The 24,713-nt window shown below is 41.2% G+C and overlaps 1 protein-coding gene across 5 annotated transcripts in view; it reads right to left on the bottom strand.

Annotated features, from left to right (window-relative positions):
* The window catches only part of CTNND2 (catenin delta 2), a 619,837-nt gene that overhangs the window by 259,944 nt on the left and 335,180 nt on the right, over positions 1-24,713 (bottom strand). For 4 of the 5 annotated variants that reach the window (XM_042869378.1, XM_042869380.1, XM_042869379.1 and 1 more), the window contains 2 exons: positions 15,507-15,679; positions 7,079-7,643 (listed from right to left, as the gene is read on the bottom strand). In XM_042869378.1, coding sequence (XP_042725312.1) covers positions 7,079-7,643; positions 15,507-15,679 — 738 coding nt within the window. The remainder of the gene's footprint in view (positions 1-7,078; positions 7,644-15,506; positions 15,680-24,713) is intronic. The other variant, XM_042869382.1, reaches the window with a different exon arrangement.

The raw sequence follows: 24,713 nt of genomic DNA, 5'->3' as shown, positions 1-24,713 counted from the left end.
TATGGACACTGACTTCTCTGCTAGCTTGCTGCCAAGCTCTTCCCCTATTTCTTTTCAGGAGTTATACAAGCATAGACTGTTGAAATTCTGCTCTGATACTTAAGAAATTTCTTCAAGTGGTTTGCGTGCTTATGAAAAGCCCTCGAATCCAGAATTGTAGGTTTTACTGCTGAAGTTCAAGACCAGAGGCCAGAAACTGCATGCCAGGTTGTATGATTAAAAGCAACAGCAAAGGCTCTGGCAGCACTGATCTGAAGCATCTCTGATATTGTATTCACCTAAAAATCCAGAAACAGACACTGACACACTGTTTCCCACATTTAGCCAAACTACTGCAATTTTGTGCCAGTTTGATCTGTTTTCAACAATGCTGTAAACTGGTTTTCTTTGCCCAGGAGCTTGTTACCTTAAAATAATTACCCTTTGAAAGATCATCAGCAGGATCAGTTGCATGATTTACCATATAAAGAATAGGAATCCAAAGGAAAGGTTTTGACCAGGATGCTAATTTAGACACATTTGCAGTGTTTACTCACACAGGAAGCCAAAGCTCAAACTCATTAGCTCCAAGACATACCCATGCAGATGGAGCCTCCTTACTTGGTTCTGTCAATTACCCCTTTTCTAAATTCCAATACAGATCTGAAAGATGCAGAAGCAAAAACCATGGTAATAAGAAGATATTTGAAAGACATCTACCTTATGCTTCCTACTTTATTGCTGAAGACTCCCCCTTTCAGATGTCTTCTCTAAGGAGGACTTGAGCATTCTGGTAAATGTTCTAATTGGCATAATTGATAACCTAATTATCACTGAAGGAATAAGTGGAAGCAGAACTAGCGACAAGGAGAAGCGAACACTGAGATGTGTATTTCTACCAGCTGCAAGTCCACCATCAGCACTTCTATCCTCTGGGTTACAATCAGAAGAAAACTTGTGTCCAAAATACTACTAGATACCTCAAAGTATTATTTTGTTTTGCTTTCTTGTCCAAAAGAAAGAGTCTCAAAACAAAACAAGAGTAGAAGGAGGGAAAAAAAAAATCCTGTTTGTCAAAGAACAAAAGGGCATTAACAATGTTCTCATGTATAAAGGCTCCGAGAGGCAGATACAGGAATTTTCCAGCTAATAAAAACAAAGAGAACCTAGAAAAAAAATCAATGAAAGACTATTTTGATTAAAATTAATGAAGCTATTTTGTTCTCCCTATAAAATAAATAAAGGATTCTGTAAAAATAAAATAAATATGGTTAAGGGAAACAGCAGAGTGTCCTTTTTATTATCATCAATTGATTTGATAGCCCAGGTCTCACTGTTTGTAAGTTAATAGCAGAAAATCCAAAGATTTTCCTTCCTTCCTTGTCCAAAGAAGACTGCTTAATTGGCTCAGCCCTATGTCTCAAAAGTATGATTTGAAAGCACTAGAAACTTTTAATTCTGGGTGGTGCAGATCTCCTGGGGCTTAATGCTGAGATTAATGTCTTGCTTGCACTTTCACTATTTGCAATGCTCTGTTCAAAACCTGAATGGTGATGCATGCTGTGGAAGCTTACCCACACATGTGAACACTGGCAGTCAAAAAACAAAATTTTTGCTTGCATTAAGTTTAAATTCCTTGAAGAGGCTGATGGTAACTTGGCTCAGCGCTAACACTGATTCTAATACTAACTGCTAAAAGAGCTATTTCTTCCTCATGTAGAGGCATGAAAGAAGAAGGTGGATGCAGGTAGGCTCTCAAGCAGCAATATGGCCATTCTAGCACGAATGCACAGCAGTGAGATTTTGTGAGAATTTGTAATGCTAAGCCAGATTTTTTTTCCACTAAGATGGAACGATTTAATGATATGCAGATGATCTGGTATTTTCATGCAATTGAAAGGAAGACTAAACCCATGACAGTGGTAGTATCAGTTATCCCATACGTAGTCACATAAGCTGATCTGTTCTGTGAACTTGTCAACACTCACCAACAGCAGTCCTACCATAAACAGGAAACCAGGTTCAACATTTCATATACAATGAAAAGCATACAGAAGGAAAAAGGGCAAAAGAGGGCTCCAGCAAAGCGTGAGAGGAGCAAGACACGACAGATGAAGGAGCAGAAGGAATCAGTTAAGACCCTGATAAACTTACAGCTCTTTGCACTATAAAGACTAAAAAGTGTATTTCTCTATTAACTCGTGCCACATTTTTCTGTCAGCAGTATCACAATACTGTAATGTTAATACTGCTTACGCACAGAGTTCTAACTCAGAAAGGACAAATGACTTCTCTTTCTTATTTTACAGAGACCAGAAAGAAGGTTCTGCTTGCAAACAGGAGAAGGAACATTGAAGGTTTTTTTTTATAAGTGGTATCAGGAGTGTCTATGGCACATTCCAGCTCTTGTCTCAATGCTAGATGTCATAATGACACAAAGAACAGCTGCATAAGGTTTTACCACCTAATATTGCACAAAGTGATTCATATCAACACACATTTCTTAAATCTAACCCTGCCGGTGGGCTGAGAGAGTAGAAGACAGTCTTCAAAACACACCAGAGGGCTGGAACACCTCTCCTATGAGAACAGGCTGAGAGATCTGGGGCTCTTCAGCCTGGAGAAGAGAAGGCTCTGGGGGACCTTACAGTGCCATTTCAGTATCTGAAAGGGCCTACAGAAAAGCTGGGGAGGGACTTTTTGTAAGGGCAGGTAGCAATAGAATGAGTGGAAATGGTTTTAAACTGGAAGAGGGCAGATTTAGACTAGGTATTTGGAATAAATTATCTACTGTGAGGGTGGTGAGACACTGGAACAGGTTGTCCAGTGAGGTTGTGGATGCCCCTCTCCCTGGAGGTGTTCAAGGCCAGGCTGGATGGGCCTTTGAGCAACTTGGTCTAGAGGGAGGTATCCCTGCCTAGAGCACAGGGGTTGGAAATAGATGATCATAAAGGTCCCTTCCAATGCAAACCATTCTATGATTCCATAATTCTCAGTGTTTTCCTTCTAGCTTTCAAGAGCTGTTTGTAATAAAGCAATGCCTAGAACCATCTTTCAATGTCACAGGTGTCCCTAGTCTTCCCTAGGAGGGATGAGGAGGCAGAGAGGTTCTGCTACACCAGGGCTGCTCCCCATCACTTAACCTGAGGCACAAACTGCCTCAGCAGCACCCTTTCACTGCCTCCTCTCCCCATGGACTTAAGCAAACCTATTGGATTGTGCATCTGATTCTTGCCAGCAGGAGATGCTCCAAAGGAATGTGCATACTGGGTTGCTGTGCAATGCTCAGAAAAAGCAGCCCCATGTTTCTGTTGCCTTCTGCCCTGTGCAGCCCTTATACCAGTCAAGTTTGGCCAACTGGCACCAAGCAGCACACAGCATCTCAGCTCACATGTGCTACAAGCAAAGGAGAAAGGTATTACAAATATGATTAGTGGCTTGAAGCATTTCCGATACGAGGAAAGGTTGGGAGATGTGGGTCTGTTCAGCCTGGAGAAGACTGTTCATAAATATCTAAAGTGCAGGAGTCTGCAACATGGGAAGTTCCAAACAAACATGACAAGAAATTCTTTATTGTGAGAGCGACAGAGCAGTGGAACAGGCTGCCCAGAGAGGCTGTGGATTTTCCTTCCCTGGAGATATTCAAAACCCACCTGGGCGTTCTGGGTTTCAGTAGGGAACCTGCATTAGCAAGGGAATGGTCTCCAGACGTCCCTTCCAACCCCTATGTGTCTGTGATTCTGTGATTTACAGACTGGGCTTCCTGAACGCGCAGCACTGCTTGAACTGCTGTCTGATTTAAATGTAGGAGCAGCACAGACCAGACAGCTACTGCCAGAACTGCAATTGCAGTTCCTAGCAACAAAGTAGCCAGACCAAGAATAAGCCCATCAATGGTACAGTCACAAGAACCTCCAGGTATACACAAATGCATGTACACTAGGCAGCAGTAATTGTTCAAGTGCAACTGGACTGAAATACATTTCTGAGGATGTTTCTACGGTAACTTGGTTAAAACTGAGTTATTGCATGCTTTTGCATATCTTATTTTAAATTCAAGATGCAGTCTAAAAATTACCTTTTCATAATCTCAAGTTCTTTTATAACCTCGTTTGTAGGAAATTGTTATAAATGATATCATCTCTTCAATCAAGTCTTACGGTTTCAGTTTCTATGTTGAACATTTTCAGCTATGATTTTAAGAAATGTTAATCACACCTGAAGGTCTTCTCTGCTAATCACCTCATGCTGGTACCAATGCTGTTCTGCGTGGCGCCTTGAGACACAGCACTACTCATGAACCAGGCAGCTCCTGCACTAATTTCTAACATCAGGCAAAAAAAACAAAACAAATGCATTATTTGTATTCCCAGTAATTACTACAAATATTTTTCTCCCTGGTTATAAAAAAAAGATTAGTTTGAGTAACATCACCCCTGCAATGACACATACATACCACTGAAACTTTGCATTAATCACTGCAGGCAAACCATTAATCAGTGCAATGTGGCAACTACACCCCACTCCTCCTCTGCGAAAGAAAAACTATCTCTGGGTGCAACGAACAAGCAGCAAAAATCCCACTTACAGGGCACCAACTTTTCAACATACGACTGTTTGCTCTCACTGGTTTCTAATGCAATGATTAGAAAACTCCCGCAACAACACAGCAAGCCTGCTGTTCCAATACAAACCCTGCTCTGAGTAAAAACACTTACAGAAACACAGAGACAGTACAGTAACGAATTCTGCCTCAGTAGTATCCCCAACACCTGATCCTGTCTAACGCTAAAGCATACATTAATTTTAAGCCTCTAAGTAGCCCATTGACTTCAGCGCAGCGCATCCAGAAGAAGCCTAGAAGATTAGTCAAGCACTTAACACTGTTAGCAGATGTGCAACTCCCTGAATGGCTGGGAGGCCACAACGAACTCGCTACAGAATGTTAATGGAAAATAATGGAAGCCAGTACACAGGAGGGATCTTTTGCAAAAGAAAGGGTCGTGTGACTGAGATCCTTCCAACGATTACTTGAGAGGCATATCATCACCGTGAGGGAAAAAAACGAAAACAAAAACCAAACAACACAGTATTTACTAAAACTCTGTTGCCTCCACTGTTTGTTTGTTTGTTTAAAGCAGCAGTACTATTTCTGCATGTTTATCACTCCGCACTTACTTGTAAGATTTTCCATTTGTTAGAAAATTAGACACTGAGATTTCTGCCTAAGTTAAATGCAAATCCCTAGATACAGGGCAACTCAGGCTCATGATGTGTGTTCTACTGGGCACCACATTTGGCAAAGTTTGTGCTGTTTTGCAAATGTATTGCCAAGTTCAGATGATCAATCAATGTTCCCTTCCCCAGTTAAGATCCGAAATGCACACCCAATCATCTGCCCATAGGCTTTTCTTTCACCCAACCCCTTCCATCAGTTACATGCCACTCCTGTCAATAGGTCCTGCAGAGAAGCGGGGAAGGAAGTACCTACACAATGCAAGATGCAGCAGAAGTCTATAAAGAGCTTTCATTTAAAAGCAACATAACTTTTATACACATTTACATAGAAAGCCCCATTATAAGTACACGTATGGCCACGATTTGCCAAATGGCCAAAACCAGCCCAAGTCCACGTTGTGGCTTACGTCTAGCGTAAGATAAACAGCTTCTACCACTTCTGTAGCACTGAGGCACTTCAGACACATTATGGTGGCCCTTAAAGCACTGTAGAGCAAGTTTTATTCCAAGTAGTATCATGGTTAATGTGGCAAAGCCATAAGAGATGCATTCCAAAAAGAAAGACCCAGTACAATACAAACCCCACTGCTAAAATTAAACGAAGGGAAACAGGGACTGCGCTCGTTAGAAATCTCCATAACCAAATACTTCTCTCCAAGAACAAAGATAAGAAAAAACAGGGGAATACTGGCAGTGAGTACTCACAGGTGTATAAATTTCATATTGTATTCTTCTCTGTTCTGTTTACAGTGACAGCTCCCTCCACGCCTATTTAGACTCAAACAACTCTTGGTATAGCAAGAAGATGCAAAACTCCCCAAAATACAAAGTCTGACATAACTCTACATCTTCAATTTGCCCTACAAAGGGGGTATTTAATACTTGAGGTCAATAGCACCTGGCAAGAAGTCACACAAATGTAACAGCTGTATAAAACACTTCGAGAAGTTGTTTGAAAAGGGCATAATGAAGACTTGACAACAGGAGTGATCAAACTGTGCTGAGATCTCTGCTTTGGCATCATTCATTGATGCTGTCTTCTTATACATTCTGAACTTCAAAAATGGGGTTACATTAAAAAAAAAAAAAATTCCAATCCTCCTTCAAGTTTTAAGTAGGGAAAAAAAACAATAACAGTTCTTACAAAAGGAGATAAATCAAAGCTATGTTTTATTATCTGCTCCTTTAACCTGCATTTTTTTGGCACTTTATAGTGCGATTGTGTCCCATGCCAACAGCCGCTGGATGGGGGGGTGAGGAGATGGCTGACAGAGGGAAGAGGTTTTAACTCTGGTACAAAACTTAAGTACCTGCCTGCTAAACACAGCCCAACTCCTTAATATATCCTATTTATCTCCACATCTATTTATGTCACACGGGAGAACATATGAGCATAGCAGCTGTTACTATAGCAATGAAACTGGAAATTTTGAGAACACAAAAATCCACCACCGAAGGATGCTCGGAGTGGCAGAGATGGCTCAGGGAGCCAGCGGCTCGCTTCTGGGGTCTGCGCGAAGTCCGTGGTTACCGCGGAATTACATCTGGTCGAGCTCCCGAAGGCGCACGCGGAGCCCAAAGAGCGCTACCGATACACAGTTCTCTGTACCCAGAAGTTTCCGCCGAGCGCTCCCGAACTCTCCCGATGCCCACACCCGGGGCAGCGCTCTGCGGGAGCTCCCGGCGGCAGCGGCATATCCCTCCCGGAGCCGCGGCCGGGCTCACCCAGCGCCCCGAGCCGCTCGTTCCCCCGCGTCGGGAGACTCAACGCGCCGGAGGACGGGGCCGCGGGCAGCCAAACATCCTGCCCTCACCCACCCCCGCCCCTCTCCGCCCGGCCCCGTCCCCCCGCCCCGCTTACCTGCGAGGGAGCCGGGCCTCTGCAGGGTGGCGGTGGCGTACAGCTCCTGGGAGTGCTTGCTGTACTGCTCGGCAGCGTGAACCAGCCGCTTGGTGGGCGACAGAGTGGCGTAAGTGCCGATGGTGGAGCTTAACTGGTGAATAGGAGAGGAGGAAATGTTAGACTGGACGGTGGGCGGGGAGGTCACTCGGATGGGGGACGGCGACAGTCCCGCCGAGGAGACGACGATGTTGATGGGCGAGCTGGTGCTGTAGGACTTGGCCAGGCGGCTGGGGGACTGCTTCGGGGAGGAGAGGCGCTGCGCGCCGGCGTAGGCGGCGCCCTCGGCGGCGGAGCCGGCCCGCGGCAGCTTGGTGGGGGAGCCGCCGGGCTGCATGGGCAGCGGGGAGCTCACCCGCTGCGCCGGCAGCGTGGAGCTGGCGTAGTAGAGCGCGGCGGCGTGCTGGGGCTCGGGCAGGTGGAAGGCGCTGCCATGGCTGGGCGCGAAGGGCTCCCGCGGCTGCGGGGCGGCGGGCGGCGGCGGCTCCGTGCCGCCCGGCTGGGCGCCGCGGCCCCCCGGGCCCTGCTGCGGGAAGGAAAGGCAGAGGCGTCAGCGGGGCCGCGCGGGGACGAGGAGAGGCGGCGGCGGCTCGCCCCGGCCCCCCCCACCGCGCGCGGCCCGGGGCCGAGAGCCGCGATCCGAGAGCCGCTCGGCGGGAGGTGCCGGGGGGCTCGGGAGCGCGTCCGCCCGGAGCTCACATCGGCGACCCCGGCCCCTCTCGCGGCCCGCCCGGCCCTGCGGGAGCGCAGCGGGGAGGGAGGGGCGGTCCCGCTCCCAAAGCCGGCGGCCGGCTCCCATCCCGGGAGCGGGAGCTGATCTGCGGTTTTTAACCTGCTAACATCCAAACCCGCCGGTCTCCACGCCCCGCAGCGAGGCAACTCGGCTCTGCCGACAGGCACGCTCGTGTTTCAGATGTTCGCTTGTTTATTTATTTATTTTTTAACTTTTTTTCTTATTCCTGATGATGCGGAGGATTTACATGAAACCTTAGAAAGTACTGCAAATCCCGTGAGCTGCAGTTCGAGACTGGCCAGAGCATCGCCCCAACGCGCACCTCTCAACGAGGCTTCTTGAGCCAGAACTTCCTTTAAAATGCAAATAGTGCATTCTGTGACTCAGCTCGGAGTTGCAGTGAATGCCAACGGCAATGCTGCTTCACATTTAAAGAGAAACGTAGGATTTTTTTAGTCCCGTCCTACAGGGAAAAAAACAAAACAAAACAAAACTACAACCAAAAGCAAACAACCAAGTAAAACAAAATCACCGCATTCCAGCAATGAAACTTGGATACCCAACCGAGGATTTTGGTGAGGAACTGAGGACGAGACAAAAAAGAAAATAATCAGAACAATGCAGGTATAAGGCTCAAAATGCCAGAAACATGCTGTACACCTGCTGGAGATGATTCCATCCTTTGCTTTTTTTTTTTTCTGTCTTTACCTTTGAGATCCCCAGAATTGTTTTAGGGGTGGCCAAGAGGCTCCGGAGGAGCTCCCTCTGGCTGTTGGTAGCACTCAAAGCACTCAGGCACTGCAAGGCAGCCAAACTGCGTGGTTTCTGGAGGCTTCTAACACACAAGACATCTCTGTATCCTTATGGATAAATCTGATAAAAACCATACCCGTTCTAAAGTATGAGTCCTCAGCGGACATGGGGATGGCCAATGGAAGCAGTCTGTTCATTGCTGAGGCCAGCAGGTAAAAGCAGCGCAGCACAGATACCTGTCTTGTGATTGTTACAAATGGCCGACATCTCCAAGTCACTCATTTGAGGGACTCGTGACAAAACCAAGGAATGCAAGCAACTGGGAACATCAAATAACTTGTAAGAGCTGCCTGCATTCTGAACTACTTACAGTCTTGAAAGAAAAAAGAAGGGCTAACCTGAAAGTGACTTCCCAGTAACGTATTTGACAAGAACACATTTCTCATTTTCAAGGTTTAAACTGTACAGCAACATCTTCTATAAAACAAAACCAGGCTGCCAAGATTTAAGACAACATGTACAAAGCAAGGCTCACACATGACGAATGGCTGTTTGAACCAACGACGTTATCCACTGCTGCTTGCTAATAGATTTTACTTTTTGAATGGTTAAAATGGACCAACATTATAATTTATTTTCTAATATTCAAAATAGCTCCGAAATACAATAATACAGACTGTTGCCAGTGTGTTCCCTGCAGACTGATAACTTGGTTTTATGGATTTTAGGCAATCCTTGTCAACATGTATGCATTATTTCTTTTTCTAATCTACTTTTACACTGCTTGGCGTGTCAAGGATTTAAAGTAATTAATTTCAAGTAAACCGATATTATCCCATATTCCTAATAAATCTCTATAAAGCTGTAGGCATTTTGTAAGCACTAATTCAAAAACCAGAAATCCCACTCTCTGATTGTCTGTTACAGGGAAAAAGATGTAGCGGCAGACACAAGAATTAAATGCTTAATTAAAAACCCAGTGTGTAGCACTTTGTGGAAAGCCAAGCATTTGCTCCATGTGAAGGAGAGAACTTTGGATGAACAGATTGCAAGGAAACGTTAGCATGCAGTAATTTTGGAGATGTGACTAATCTCAGACCTGTCTTACATTTATTGTGAGGTTCTCATTTTTTCTAAAGGATCAAATACATTTGCATTCTCTGGTTGTGTTTTCAGAGGCAAAATGCACTTTAGTTTCAGGTTTCTCCCTGCTTGTAGCTTAAGACAACAACACAGATACGTCATTGTTCCTCCTGAGATCCAACACTACACTGGAAGAATGAAATACAATGGTATTTGTTCCATTATTTTTCCATTTATCTGTTATTGCTGTCAACCTGATAATGAAACTGTGCTTAAACTAATAAATTGCGAGCAAATTTGCTTTCCAGTAGCTCTATCCTCATGCATTAATCTATTTCATAGACATGAAAAAAAAAAAAATCAAGGACTTCTTTCTTACAGCCCTGCAGATATCTCTTCTAATTCTCAGATATCATTTTTCTGATATCCCCCCAAAAAAGATTCTGTCTCTGGATTCAATGTATGAGTTCCGCTGTATCCTTTTTCACAGCAGAAGTAAGTGAAAAAGCATGAGAATATGAACATAAGTATGAAAAATATTTTCTTATTTAATATTGTTAGAAAGATCATTTTCTACTGACGCTGACAAAAGAAGATCTGCAGGCCTCTGTACATAAAATCACTGAGGGTTTCCAGTTAGGTTATGGTAGACTGATGGTCTCACTGATGTTGGGCTGCCAGCATTCATGTTTCAAATACTCTAAGTTTCAGGACACCAGCTTGTTATTTATTTATTTATTTACTAAATAATTCAATTTAAATAAAACAAATCAGATCTTTACCTGAAAAAGATGGAGTGAAAGACAGTGCTATACAAGATTTCTGTTTTATAAAGAAGAACTGAGAGGGACAAATAACTGAATTAGTTATTCTGCTGGAAATTATTCATGGATAAGGAGCTACAAGTTCCTCAATGGTTAGACAGCTTAAGCAACACTTTGGGGTCAGCTGCTAATTACTAAAACGTCAGCATGTTGTTTCTTGGAGGCTGCTCCCAGAGGGAAGAAAAGTGTGTGAGACCAGCAAAAAAACTGAACACGAAGTCTCAAAGAATCAAATGACCGGTATGGATATGTTAGCAGATGCAGCAGATGTGTTTTCATCTAAAATCCCTTCCCGTTATTTTTTCCTTAAGCATGCCAAAATGCAAATCCAAAACCTGGTAGATTCCATACATCTATACTTCATAGGTGCTAAGGAACAGAATGTCTGTCAATGCGGCTGGCCGAGTCTCAGATATAACTCAAAAGGCTTCAGAGTCGTTTCTTGGAAAAGAAATACAATTTCCAGGAACACGCTGGAAGATTTGTGTCATGGTACCAGTTGTCCTTAAGGAACTATGGTTTGTGCTCAATGTCCTCTATACTTCCCTGACCGAGAGCAGAAGAAACTGAAACATTCTGTTACCTTTGGGTAAGTCTGCATGCCTTTGGATGTACTTGTATCCAGAAGCCTTTTTAGTACTTGGCAGGCTTAGGGATGAATAAACCAGTTTTCAGACTGTTCTGCTCTCTGGAGCTCTCAGGGGTTGCTTGGCCCTTACAATCACAAACCCCAGCACGTCTCTTTGAGGTGTAGGTAAATTCAGGAAAAAAATGCTGCATCCGGTGATAATGGACGCCGTCACAGCACGCTGTTGCCTATGAGGAGACCTTTCTGTGGATTCTAGAAAGGACTTTCCAACTGGACTGTGTGGAAGGCATTCCTCTAGGCTGCTGAAACACCACAGCTTTGGCTTCTTGAATATCAGTGGTTGTTGTCAGCTTTAGGCAGTAAACTTGATTGTCCTTATCGGGATTTTTGAGAAACGCTGGTGGTCTCTTAAGTGTCCAGCTCTCTTTTATAATCCACGTGATGTTCTGTGCTCTTTCAATGACTGAAAGTCTTCTCAGTTTATTGAGATTCCTTTTTTGTTTGTTTGTTGTCAGCTCAAAGAACTCCCCCACATGGCTTAACTCAAGGTATCACTCTCTTCTGGTCCAAAACTTCCATCAGCGCTCTTCTGCAAAGGGCAGAAGACTTGGAAAATGCTTAACATTCTCCAGTCTTAATGATGCAGACTTCAGTCCTTGGGCAGTACCCGTGGGTGATCTTTCTTCTCCAGGACTTCTATGATGTCATTTGTAAGTTCCTGACCTAACCAGGAAGATACCATCTATGTTCAGATGCACTTCTGTGATAACAGATGCTGACTGAACCTGTGAACCTTTTATACCTATGACCTATTTTATTTTTCTCCCAATTTCATCACAGAGGTCATGAACAATACAAGATCATCTCTACACTGTACTTGCAAAGCATACTCCAACACTATGAGGAAAACATGTCAGCCTACCTGGTCCTACCACAAAGGTTATAGATACAGATAAATTTCATATAGATGAATTTGGCTAATATCATCACAGTCTTTACATCAAGAAACAGAATTTGTGAGATCCTTTAGGCTGTCCAGAGATGGCCAAGCTCTGATTTTAAAGCAGCACTGCTGGCTGCAATCACTAACTATTGTAGGATTGAACCAGCATCATGCAGGTCATTTTTTTCATTTACAGAAACTATTCTAATGAATTGTTCCCTGGGAACGTTTGTAGTAAGAGTAATCTGTCCTAAGATTTCATCGCTTCCTTTACTTCTTGTGGTCATGTTTGGAACCCAGTTTTAAATGCCTCATCACCTGCCACATCCTACCAGCAGTGAAGTCCTTATTTTAGATTTTGTCTGGACAGAGTTTCAGGTTGCTCATCACCTGACTTGTGGCAGGAATAAATATCTTCTAACTGAGAAGGGCCAGCATACAGTTTTTATTTGGCAACTAAATACATTTTGCTGCTCTTTTGCCTACATTCTAAATAAGACTAGTGAAAGGCAGTGGTCTGTTGAATAACTAACTTATGACTTGGTTGGAAGAAAATGGAGACAAGTTCAAAAATCAACTGTTTCAAGGCTTTTTATTTTTTCTTTTTAAATGGTTTTCAAATTCTGTGCCAGCATGTCCAGATGCTTTTGGAGCATGGGATAATAGCACAATACTGATTAATCTTGCGTGCTGCCTTGGCCTCTGAGAAGAACACATGATCAGCAGACTGAAAAAAAAAAAATCTTCATCCAGAAGTGCTAATTTGTTCCACTTCCTTTCCCTTCCCTTTGCAAGTACATGGTAGAACAAGCTGGAAACCACTATTTGCACTCCATGATGTGTTTTATATTCCTGTAATATCCACAAGGTAAGTTAACCATCCTCAAGATGACAATAAACCCAATTATTTGTTCACAAACTATGTATTGTCCAAAGAGTGTTCACTCACTCATCTGCAAAATCTTTTTTGTCACAAAACCCATTACAGACTCTTTGCAAATACCATTCATTTATCAATATAGGGTGTATCAGGATATGGATTCCAAATTTGAGAAGCTGTTTTCAGCTGAGAAACAGTATAATTTCCTGTTTGAGAAGCAGTTGCTAAGAAATTCTGTTCTTGTAGCATTTAAGAGATAGAAGTTTAATGTTCTATGGTAGTCAAAACAGTAGAAAAACTCTATGATTTATGACATACTCCTCCAAACTGACAAAAATGTTATATTGTACTTTGCAGCTCTATACAGGAAATCCCAAGACTAATTAGTTCCTGTTTTTTATACAATTGCATTTTCAGAAATTGTTCCTGCTGTCACAGCTGGCCTTGGGACTCTGCACATATTTTCCCACACATTCGGTCTATCATTCATGTTCAGAGATAGCTATATTCCTTGCAAGCAAACAACAAAGGAAATTATCATTAACTGAACAATTATGACTCCTGAGACTTACTTTAATTATAATAGGGACAGCAAACCAATTCCAAGGATTGACTTTTTTTCCCCTTAGTTATGGGATCAGCAGTGGTCGTATTTAGAGTTTTTTAACTGAATCTTTGTCTTCCTGCTCTTTTTAAATACTTTGTATTAAAAATAATTTGTATTCTTTTTTTTTTTTTTTCTATGATGTTAATTCATAGTTCACATGGTTGTTAACATTTTGAAGATATGTTTTAATTTAAGTGAAGCTGCCAAGTATCTTTTGAAAGATATCGACACACACTATTGTTAGTATTTTCTAGGAGTTATTTCTCTGCTGGAACACCTACCAGAAAATATGGAGAAATACAGAAAGAAACCTTATCTTCTGCCCTCTCAAAACAAAGAAAATAAAATAGGAAAGGTTACTTTAGTAACTTAGTAGTTACCTTACTAAAGGTAACCAGTTCCATATGAATTCAATGATTAATGCATTTTTCAGAACTAAGCAATGGCGGTTCAGTGTAATTTAAATGACAGAAATGTCGATTGCTGATTTTTTCTCTCTTCATGACAACAAAATTTATATTAAGAATATCACTTTTTTGAAACTATGAGCAATTGTACACTTTCTCTTTCCCTTCTGTACTTTCTCTTCCTTCTTCATTACTTCTGATTTTTGTTTTTTAGATTCTTTCTCCCTCCACTCTTCTATCTTCTTTTTGTTTCTGTTATTCTTACAACCTATTCCTTTTGTATCATCTTACTTCTTTTTCTAGCTTCCTTGCAGAATGCATCCCACTCTTTCGGGGTGAAACACCGAAAGACACGGGTGTGAAGCTTTTCACAAAGCATAACTCCTAACCACACCTGCCCAGGCTACTACTGAGTATTACAGCTAACACTCTTCCTTCCCACTGGAGTCCTGCTGTCCTTTGCAGGTTCCAATCCCTAACAGCATAAGGGAAGGAGGTGCCTGGTAAACACAGAAAAATCCTGAGACCTGGCCATTACACACATTTTAAACCCTTGACAGAAGTACAAACCCAGTTTGAATTGAAATCTAGCTGTGCTTTATTTAATTTTTCAGTCTTAGAGGAAAGAGGGCTTTTCTGAGCAAATTGGGTGAATGGAATATTGTATGTCTCTTGGTATCCCACAAGCTGTGTGCTGGCTATATAATGCTTGAAATCTCTTAGCAATTTAAGGCTTTGAAATTCAAATGCAGCTCACTTCCACTGAATCTTGAATTATAAAATGTCCTAGTGTCACACTGAAATGGTCTACTGTACCATGGCAGATAAGTTCTAAAAAGAGAAAATAACCTGTTTTGACAACATTCAGTCTGACGTTGTTTATGTACAGAAGTATGAATACTTTGAGAAATTTTGGTTTAATTTTGGTTTAAGTGAGAGGCTTTAATGTCATGCTGAAAAGCAGGGAAGATGAGAGAGGGTTATGTGCTAGAAACTGAGGGAATCACTTAGACTTTTCATGACTATCTGAAGCAAATTTTAAAAAGTTTGAAATGTCCATGTGGCTGTTTGACAAGTTGTTCATCTTAAAATTCAGAGAAAGAAAAGCAAAAACTGATTCTTACAAATGGGATTGAATGACAGCCCCAAGCTCTACATAGTGTCCCAAATAGATTTTGCATCTAGCATAAGCCTGGCTCTGTTTTTGTTCTCTGGCATGAAAGTGCTTTCTGTAATAATCTGATACCAACATGGCAAGGCCCTGACCTTATCTGGGTCAGCAGCACAGAATTTCATACTTAAATGACCAAACATTAGACCACCAAACATACAAGCAAGCAAGTAAAAACAGCATGTAAATCTCCTTTCTCATCAGGATTACTCTATTATCTTGAAAGTCAAGCCTCTTTAGATGTGTGAAAATGACAGCAGTAATTCAACCCTGCAAGATGCCTCAAAAGCAAGACAAAAAGGCAAGCATTGGAAGGCAGGCAGTTCTCCTTCCTAAGTGTTCCCCTGCATGATTCTGGGTGTAGTTTTGGGATAGTGCAAGGCAGCAAAGGGCACCTACCTGGCTGTAGCTCTGGATGGCACCTCTGGGTTGAGTGCTGCGGGCTGGGAGTGGGGCAGCTGCGGTCTCGCCCAGGGCAAGGGTCTGGTTGCTGTGGTAGCTGGCTGAGTACTGGAAGGAGCTCTCAGGCTTGGTGTTGAGCTGCAGAGCACTCTGCGAGAGGAGGCTGGGCCCTGCAAGGGACAGGATGGAGCCGTCAGTCTCAGGGAAAGAGCATACATCTGGTGGCATTTGACATTATCAGTGGCATGCCACATTTTGGCTTTTCAGTAATAAAAGTCAGGGAAATTGAAGTGTCTCTTTATCACTCAGTCATCAGTCTTACACTGTTCAAGCCACAGACCACAACTCTTTCTTCTTTGTTTTCTTCAAGAAAAACAAACCATCTGGTAAAGAAATTCTAAGCCAATTGATAGAGAAGTCATGTTTTTCAGCTCAGAATACTTTACAATTTTTTTCCCCCTGCATAAGCCATGTTCATTTCACTTAGTTACACCCCGCTGGTCAGTATAAGAAATGCCAATTTGTCCTTCCCCATGCCCAAGCACATGGCATCTATTGACTGTAGCATGCACACAGGGATGCAATACTTCAGTGACTGTGGAGATAGATGACAGCTGTTAAAATATTAATAGCTCCTCTCATCATGTCGGGCTCACCCTGATCTTGGTGAATTTTTGATGACTATTTTGTCAGTCTACCTTATCTTTCCCCTCATGGACGCACACAGTAGGAAAGCAGAGCACAAGTAATGATCTCAGATGAGGGCTGCCAAAACCAAAAGGTGCTTGCAGTATCAGGAAAATGAACAGTGACACTTTCTTCTACCTGTTCTGCGAAACAAAAATGTTCCCATATTTGTAGAATCGTAGAATCATAGAATCTTTTGGAAGGGACCACTAAGAGTCATCTAGTCCAACTCCTCTGCAATGAACAGGGGCACTTACAGCTAGATCAGGTGCTCATGGCCCCCTCCAGCGAGACCTTGATTGTCTCTAGGGATGGGATATTAACACATCTCTGGGCAATCTGTGCCAGTGCAACCTCTTCATTAGGTTTTTTAGTGCTGACATAGCATCAACTGACATAGCAGACTGATTTTGGCTGTGAGAGCACATACTGGGCAGGGAGAGGCTTGTTGCCCAGCCCTGTCAACGTGGTTGAGACAGGCTCTCGCACTGCTGATGGCAAGTTCCTCCTGGCCCCACACCTTATGCCATCTCTGATCAGTGTCTCCTAGTTTTCCAAGAACGAGTTGCTTGCCATGGTGTCTGGGTCCACCAAGGGAAGTGAAAGAAGAGAAATGACGAGGGTTAGGCCCTGGGCACTGCACACACTACAAGGCAGCGTGGCTTCACCCAAACAACTACAATCTGTATCCAGTAGCTCTACAGGGATGAGACGTTCAGGTTCTGGTTAGCACAAACACGCTCTTGAGAGTACAGCAGGTGGTACAAAGCTTAAGGGATGGGAAACAATAATGTTGATTTAGCTCTGATGGAACACATGAAAAGTTCAGTTTTAAAGAGAATTACAATGGTCAAATTTCAGCGAATTTTACGGTAAATAATTCCCAATACATATCTAATACAAATGCCAAATTTTATATCCTGTAAGTCTTTGCTAAGAGGATGTACAGCTGCTCTACAAAGATTTCCATTTAAAAAATGTGCAAACAACCCTCCTCCTCTCCAAAATTTACATGGAAAATATTTTTTCCCCAGCTTGTTCCTCAGAAATGGCAGACTCATTATAACTGACATTTTTCAAAATCCAACCTGGATGGCTCATATTATTAAAAAATAAAATAAAATTGCAGTATGCTGCATGGTAGTGGAAGTGTTCACACTGAAGTGCAGACAGTGATTAAGACACTATTTTATATAACAACATAGATTATTAATTGCCAAGTTGATCTGATTAATCATATTCCAGGTATAGGAGAAATTGAGAAAGTAAGTTCTGGTCCTTGTCCTTTTCTTACAAGTGCAGAAGGAGACAACTCTGTATATGTTGAGAGATCATTAAAAATGTATCACATACTTAGGAGAGTTGAATTAATCCTGCCTGGGTGCTTATTAATCCAATATACTGCAGCTTTCTATTCTGTGACTCTGCAGTAAGTTCTTCTAGACATTCTCCATTTAACAGGGTTTGTTGCCGATCTTGTTCTTTAATAAAAGAAACACTTTCATAGATTTATTTAAAGATCATAAAGAAAATAGAGGCTTAGTTTAAAAATACATATTTTAGACTATATGCCAATCTTTCAGATTTTGAATTTTCACTGAAAATTTGCCTGTGATCAAATGATGTGATTAAGTGCAGAAAATTCATAAGAGTGTAAATTTCTCAGGAGGCTAAAAAAGTTGAAGTGAGAAAGAAATTTTTGCACATGAAAGTGTTTGAACTCATTCTTAAAGTAATTATGCTATGACATTTCTAAAGCTTAAATAATGATTAAACTATCACATGCTATGAACTCAGTATGTTTAAATTTTCATTGCATCTGGCTTTTAAGTGTTCCTTTTATATTACTATTGCTCATCAGGGGATGTACATAGCTAGCATTGCATACATGGGTTCCCTGCACAATTTAGCTTAAATGCTTCAGTGGAAGTTAAGAAACGTATTCAAATGGGGAAGAAAAAAAGCAAAAAAGTTTGAAGCACACAGTTGAGAACTCACCAAATACTGGATAATCATTTTTATTTTGCACCTTAACGAGTAGAAATGAGCTAATAATTTACACACATTTGAGTAATTAAAAATCCATTTGAAAGAGACAGATATTTACTTTAAAATAAATCCTCTCTCAATCAGAATGAGAATAGTGGCTGCTTGCCTGCAAATAACTAAGCCTAAAAAAAGCATGCAAACTGCAAGGTACATTTGAGATCAGAGTGATCTGCAAAAAAGACAAGTTCCTTTTACAGGATTTAGTGACTACAGGCCTGTCTTGTCTGATAGGGAAAAGACAGATCACCTCTCCCATCAGGATTCTTCAAATTTCAGTCTGAAGGCACAGAGAAACCCCCTGAAGAGCCTGCAGCTCGACAGAAGAGAAGAAAATGGTTTGTTTGTGTACAGCTGTACACAGGCTTATCAATGGCTCTCCACAGCAAAATACTCTTTCTACTCAGCAACAGTTTCAACTCTGCTGTGTTAGTTTAAAAACCTGTGTATGCAGTTATTTTTTTTTTTGTTTTCAGAAGAGTTCAAACAGCTGAAAATTCTCTATTTTCTGTCAGGTACTCTAAATCAGCAGCATGAAGAAGACTAGGCGAGAAAAAAAACAGGGGGATGATGGACATGCCTACAACAGGGAGCCAACCCAAAGTGAAACCTTGAGGGGATGGAGAGCAGAGGGCTTTGCCAGGAATCAGAGAAGACAAAGGGGGTTTTCCTTCACAGTCTGGAAGCCTGTCTGGAAGGCATGGCAGAGTTAGAAGAGTTACCCATTCAGAGAGCGAGGGAAAGGGAGAGGCTTCTTCTGAAGCTCTTTTCACTGTATTACCCACCCTTCTTACTGGCAGTTGTGTTGCAGGTTGGTACTTTTTATCCATTAAAAACCTAATAGTTTTAAGAGGTTTGGAGTGCTTGCATGTACGTGTCAAATTTAATTTGTGCAAAACAGGGAAGGGGAACAGATCCACTGCAGGACTCTGGCCTACCTTGAATCCCACCAAGTGAGGATTGCAGCACAAAGCCTGTTGCTACCTTCCTGCCATACTGCATTTGAGAAAACAAGCAGATTATGGCATTACTATAAACGAGCTGATTCAGGGCACTAAATATGGTGTATATGGCTGTAAATATAAGCCACTGATGCACAGACTCCATTGCAGAAGTGTGTGGCACTGATCTATTGGCAACGGGGAATCCAGGAGCTTGCAGGAATGTGAGGCAGAAGCTGCTGCAGGAGCCTCCCCAGGCACAGGCAGGGATGTTACTGTGCCCTATGCCTGTTGGGGTAAGGTGCTGCATGGCAGGATTTCATCTCTGGCCACTGTTCTTTCTGGTTAATAACACAATGTGCAAGGCTGCAACAAGCTGCAGTGTAGATATTTAAAAAGCAAGCCAAGAAAATGAGTGGCCTTATATGATAAGATTATTATTAATTCAGGGACATCAAAGTAACATTTGGTCACAGGAAATCAAAGTCTCACAAAGAATCTCAATTATAGTCATCCATGGCTATGTTAAAAACGGGGAAAAAATTATGAAAACATTTGTCCTTGTATTATTTTAATCTTTTGCCTTTCCTTTCTGCTTTATTGAGACCAGCTCCTCCTCCTCATTCCAGTCTTTGGTGAGCAGAGCAAAACAAAACAAGCCAGCCAAGCGAAAACAAACAAACAAAAATCCAACAAAATACAAAACATCATTTTTGAATGATTTTTTTTTTTTTTAAGTTATCCTTGTACAGTTAGTGTTTGCATTCAGAGATATTTTATATAGCTATTTCAGAGCAGCAGAATACTCAGAATACTAAGGTACTTCTAAGTACCTGCAGGCACTGTGTGCACTCTAACAGTGCTTTCTAAGGCAGTAGAGAAATAGTGACAGAAAAAATACACAGAAACTTTTAATTCTACTTCATATTTAAGATGTGATAAGAGATTATAGACCATTAAGGGGGAGAAAAAAAAAAAAAAAAAAAAAAGGAAAGAAAAAAGGTGGTAACAGAACAAGAAAATTGCACCAGCAAAATTATCTTACTATAGTTCTCTATTTAGGTCATACTTTATATTTTCTCTTTTTCAAACAGTGTTTGCAGTCTACTGAAAACAAGATAAAAGAACCTTTGTACTGTTTGGAACAAATGTATAGTTTGATTTTAAATGGTATTATGTTGCTCAGCACAAAAGCTAGTTTCACTTGTGCAACTGACTTTTTACCTACGTTTCATCAGAACAATCCCACTTACACATTGAAGGAAGGTCCAGAATGTCCTTTTTTGTATGCTCAGAAACCCTCAAGGACTGTATAATCAATGGATATTAAGATGTTATAATCACAAAAAGAACAAGAGAGTTAAGCAAAGTAGACTAAGATAATAAGAGAGAATAAATAGAAGGCTTACCCGTATGCTAGGCTCACCTATAAAACACCAGAAGAGGGGATCTCCAGACAAGATCCTTCCCCCCCTGGTAGCCAGCTCTTAAATAGATCTAGGAGGGGTGGAGCCTGGCTCCAGCCCTTTGGCAGCACAGGGGAATTACCTTCACCTGTGCTCCTCTGGCTGACTCATGGCTCACCTCAGGTGATCAATCAGAGGTTCAGGCCTTGACTCAGCAGTTCCCATACAAGGGCTAAGTCCACTACATTCAATTTCACTGGAATATGCCTGGTAATTTCAGTAGGAGTCAAATCAGTTTGTAATATATTTTAAGGTGTATAAAGATACATTAAGGTGTAGGAAACTGAAGCATGCATACAGTTCAGTATCAACTGAACTCAGGGTATAAAACCAATGTAAAAAAATACAATGATGGTAATGAATAGCCATAGTATTAAAAATGCAGTAGAGAAAGAAAAGAAATGGAAAGATATTTCAAAAAAAGGCAAGAATGACCAAAGTTAATCACACAGTACTGAATTTTGATTCTAGAGGGCAGTCCTTAATGTCTAATGGGTCTTCAGGGAGGGATGACAAAAAATTAGGCATCACAGCAATCAGGAATCTGAGAGCTAGGCAACCTGGTTGAGAATCAAGGACCAGAGGGAATGGTTTCAAGCTACGGCAGGGGAGATTCAGGCTGGACATGAGGAAGTATTACTTTTCAGACAGGGTGGTCAGGCACTGGAATGGACTGCCCAGGGAGGTGGTGGAGTCACCGAGCCTGGGGGTGTTCAAGGAAAGGCTGGATGTTGTGTTGAGGGACATGGTTTAGTGGGAGCTATTGGGAATAGGTGAACGGTTGGACTGGGTGATCTTTTAGGTCTTCTCCAACCTTGGTGATTCTATGATTCAGAATCAGAGCTGGTGAGTCACGACCTATTCCTTTCTTTCATAAATAAGACTCAGTCTGGCAAATACACAGTGGCAGTGCTTAACCAAATCTTATCCTATAGTGTTCATAAGCAGAAGAACATCTCATGAAAGAAACCCACTAGGAACTTGTGGTCCAAGGAGATTAACAAAGGCAGAAGTGAAGCAGCTGCATAGGTGCCAAGAAGACATGTGAAGTTCTGAGAGACCAGTCCAGTATCTTTACACTGAGAAGAGGTGGGGGGAAGAAACACATCCTATTAAGTTTTGCTATTTGTAATATTATACATCTTCAGTGAGGAATGTAGAAACAAATACATGGCATGTGATAAGGGTGGTACAAATCAAGTACAGTATTGTTGCTGAAATATTTTAACCTACAGGACAGGGGGTTCAGGTAGTAGGAATCTGAGGATTAACTGCATTACAAACTCATTGAACATGATATTATTTCAGCCTTATATCTTAGAGTCATTGCTTGTTCTCAAAGTTAAATAGCCAGGTGAATGCTGGATTACTGTGAAGGCGGAAGTCACTAAAAGAAGCCAAAGAAATAGTTCCCTGTGGTGATACTAATGACAGATGATCCCTACTGCCTGCCAATCAATCATCTGAAAAGTTACTTATTTCCTAGCAGGGAGACTGCAGTATCTCATGGAATATATCACGTAGAGTATTTTTAAAAGTTGTAGCTTCACAACCCATGACAATTCAAGATAAATTTTTAGTTCATGTGCTATAGCAATTGTATGGTCAATTTTCAGTATGAAAGAGAACTAGAATTTTACATTACACAGCAGAAGCTATCATGTAGCAAGTATTCAATAATACATTATCTGCTAGTTGTTAAATTATCAAATAATTACCATATAATGACATGTTATATAAAGTACTGTATTATTACAAGATAAAGGCATGATTAATTCAGTATTCTAAATCTATGCAATAATTACTTCTGAATTGGATAAAATAATTACACTATGAACTGCAGACACACACCTAGTCAGCCTCCATGCGATAATTACATGCTTGTTACTTAGTTTTTCATGAGAAGTTTCCAGTGAAAATATCATGCAAGTAAAAAGAGCAGGATTTTTTCTGTCCTTAAGATTTAAAGTCACTTGGATTACTGGGGCAGCTTTCCTCTCCAATTAAGTGCTAAAATGGAGCACAATTATTGTGTTACACATTTCCACTTGGTCAGTCATCTACTGCAATGCTAGTCCTAATTGACAAAGGAAATAGACCAGAACATGCTAAAACGAACGTTTAATTAGCTCACATTCCAATTATAAACAACACTTCCCTCACCTTCGATCAACTGACAGAAGTAGTAATGATAAATTATAGAGTAAGTGTAAATAAAGTGTTTTTAATCAGTGTAATTAATCACTTCACACATTCTTCAACCTGCTTTGCTCATTTGGGTAACAGCTGAAAGAAAGCACTAGCAAAACTCTTTTAATGTCCTTTAAACATTCATTTACAAAGTTAATAGGTCAAGGTGCCTCACATTCCAGTTGGAGGAATCATCTTGTAAGTGTTCCTTAGTAGTCCTAATTAAGGATTTCAAATACCAAGATGCCAAGATGTCATTGTTTACTCTTTCTTCTTCTTCTTAGGTCATTAAGATTTTGTTTGAAATATTGATTTGAACTCTACAACCTACTTTTCCGGTGTGTTTAAGAGTGTATATTCATGAAAAATAGTTGCTAACCACTTCTAAAGTTGCTTGCATTTGTTGCCAGTTCTGCAAAGAGATGTATGATTTTGAGAGATCTAATAAAATGAAACATTGGCTCAAGTACCTTTAGATGGAGCATTCAGTTTCTGAATGCTCAACTATAGTTGGAAAGCTGGAGGAATGCTAGAACTGGACTGGAAGGAAAATGAAAACTTGGATAACTCTGGATGGTAACCTGCAAGGTTGTTTCCAGCATATTTGAGGGTAGTGTAGAGGGGACGATACAGACAAATTCTGTGGCATCTTACTGCTATCTCCCATTTTTCGAGTCCTGCTCTCATAATCAGGAATAAATTTTCCTTTGAAATCAGAAGGGCAAAGAACATTTGTTTGTTCTCAAACACTCCCTTGCAGCATGGCCTATTTCTGAGATAATCTGATTTTTTTTTTTTTTTTTAAGAAACTCTGTTGCAGATATTATTTAGGACAGTTCTGGAAAGCTGAAAAATTCAGTGGAGAGAAGGTGAGGGATGCCCTGCAAAAGATTCCTCAGGTCTGCAAGCCTGTGGGGATTGCAAGGGACAGCCAAATTGCTACTTAAGCCCAGCCTTATCTCCTTTCTTCCCCATTTCTAGTCTCTGCAGAACTGCAGATGGAAGCAGCTGTGGCAGCAGTCAGTTGTAGGGAAAAGTCCAGGGAATTAGATGGGAGACCTTTGTGGTTGTCATAAAAAGACAACATTTTCTTCATTAGAGGCAGAAAAATGAAAGATTGGACCATGGGAAAATGTAAAATCCAAAGGAAATATCCAGCTTGGCCATCGATACGTGCTTGAATCAGGGGTTTAGTATGCATAAAATATGATGAAAAAAAATAATAAGGAAAAAATTAAATAAATTGATGAAAACAAATCCAGTTAGCTGTGACTGGTCAAGCATCCTGTAGGAAAAGGATTTTCAAGACAGCTGTTAGTAACATGTCACATGGAAGATAATATGTAGCTGTAATATAGCAGTAACAAAAGGCATTCTCCCCGCTTTCCCTTCAGATAAAGATCTGTACTAGCAAAGTATTTCAAGATCTATATTCTAGGAGATATTCAATATTAAATATGTAGGTAACTGTGCTACAATAAGGAATGCCAAAGCTGCAACGTAACGCAGCTATTCCATGGCCTAGTCATGTACAAAGCTGAAAAAAGTGTAGGTGAAGAAGCATACTCAAAATGAAGAAATAAGTGATAAAACTTTGGATACTAAAGTAGGTTTCTTGTTATGAAACAAACATCCCTTCAGATGAACGGCAGCAACTCTTAAACAAGTACACAGAAAATGAACTTGTTTTACAGAAATGGAAAGTAATTTATATGCAGTACCATGCACTGCCAACACCAAGAGGGCTATGTACTACCTACAGATACAGAAAAGGGCTGTAGTGTTGTTACAGAACCTATCCGTAAGCACTGGAAAATAGGCTTCAGTGGAATGTGTTCAGAAATGTAGCATATGTTCATTTTCATTCAAGACAC

The sequence above is a fragment of the Lagopus leucura genome, unplaced genomic scaffold, assembly GCF_019238085.1.
Source record: "Lagopus leucura isolate 7727_CA_CO unplaced genomic scaffold, USGS_WTPT01 Super-Scaffold_100002, whole genome shotgun sequence".
Lineage (NCBI taxonomy): Eukaryota > Metazoa > Chordata > Aves > Galliformes > Phasianidae > Lagopus > Lagopus leucura.
The sequence above is the reverse complement of the archived record's forward strand: the minus strand, read 5'-3'. Positions and strand labels throughout refer to the sequence as shown.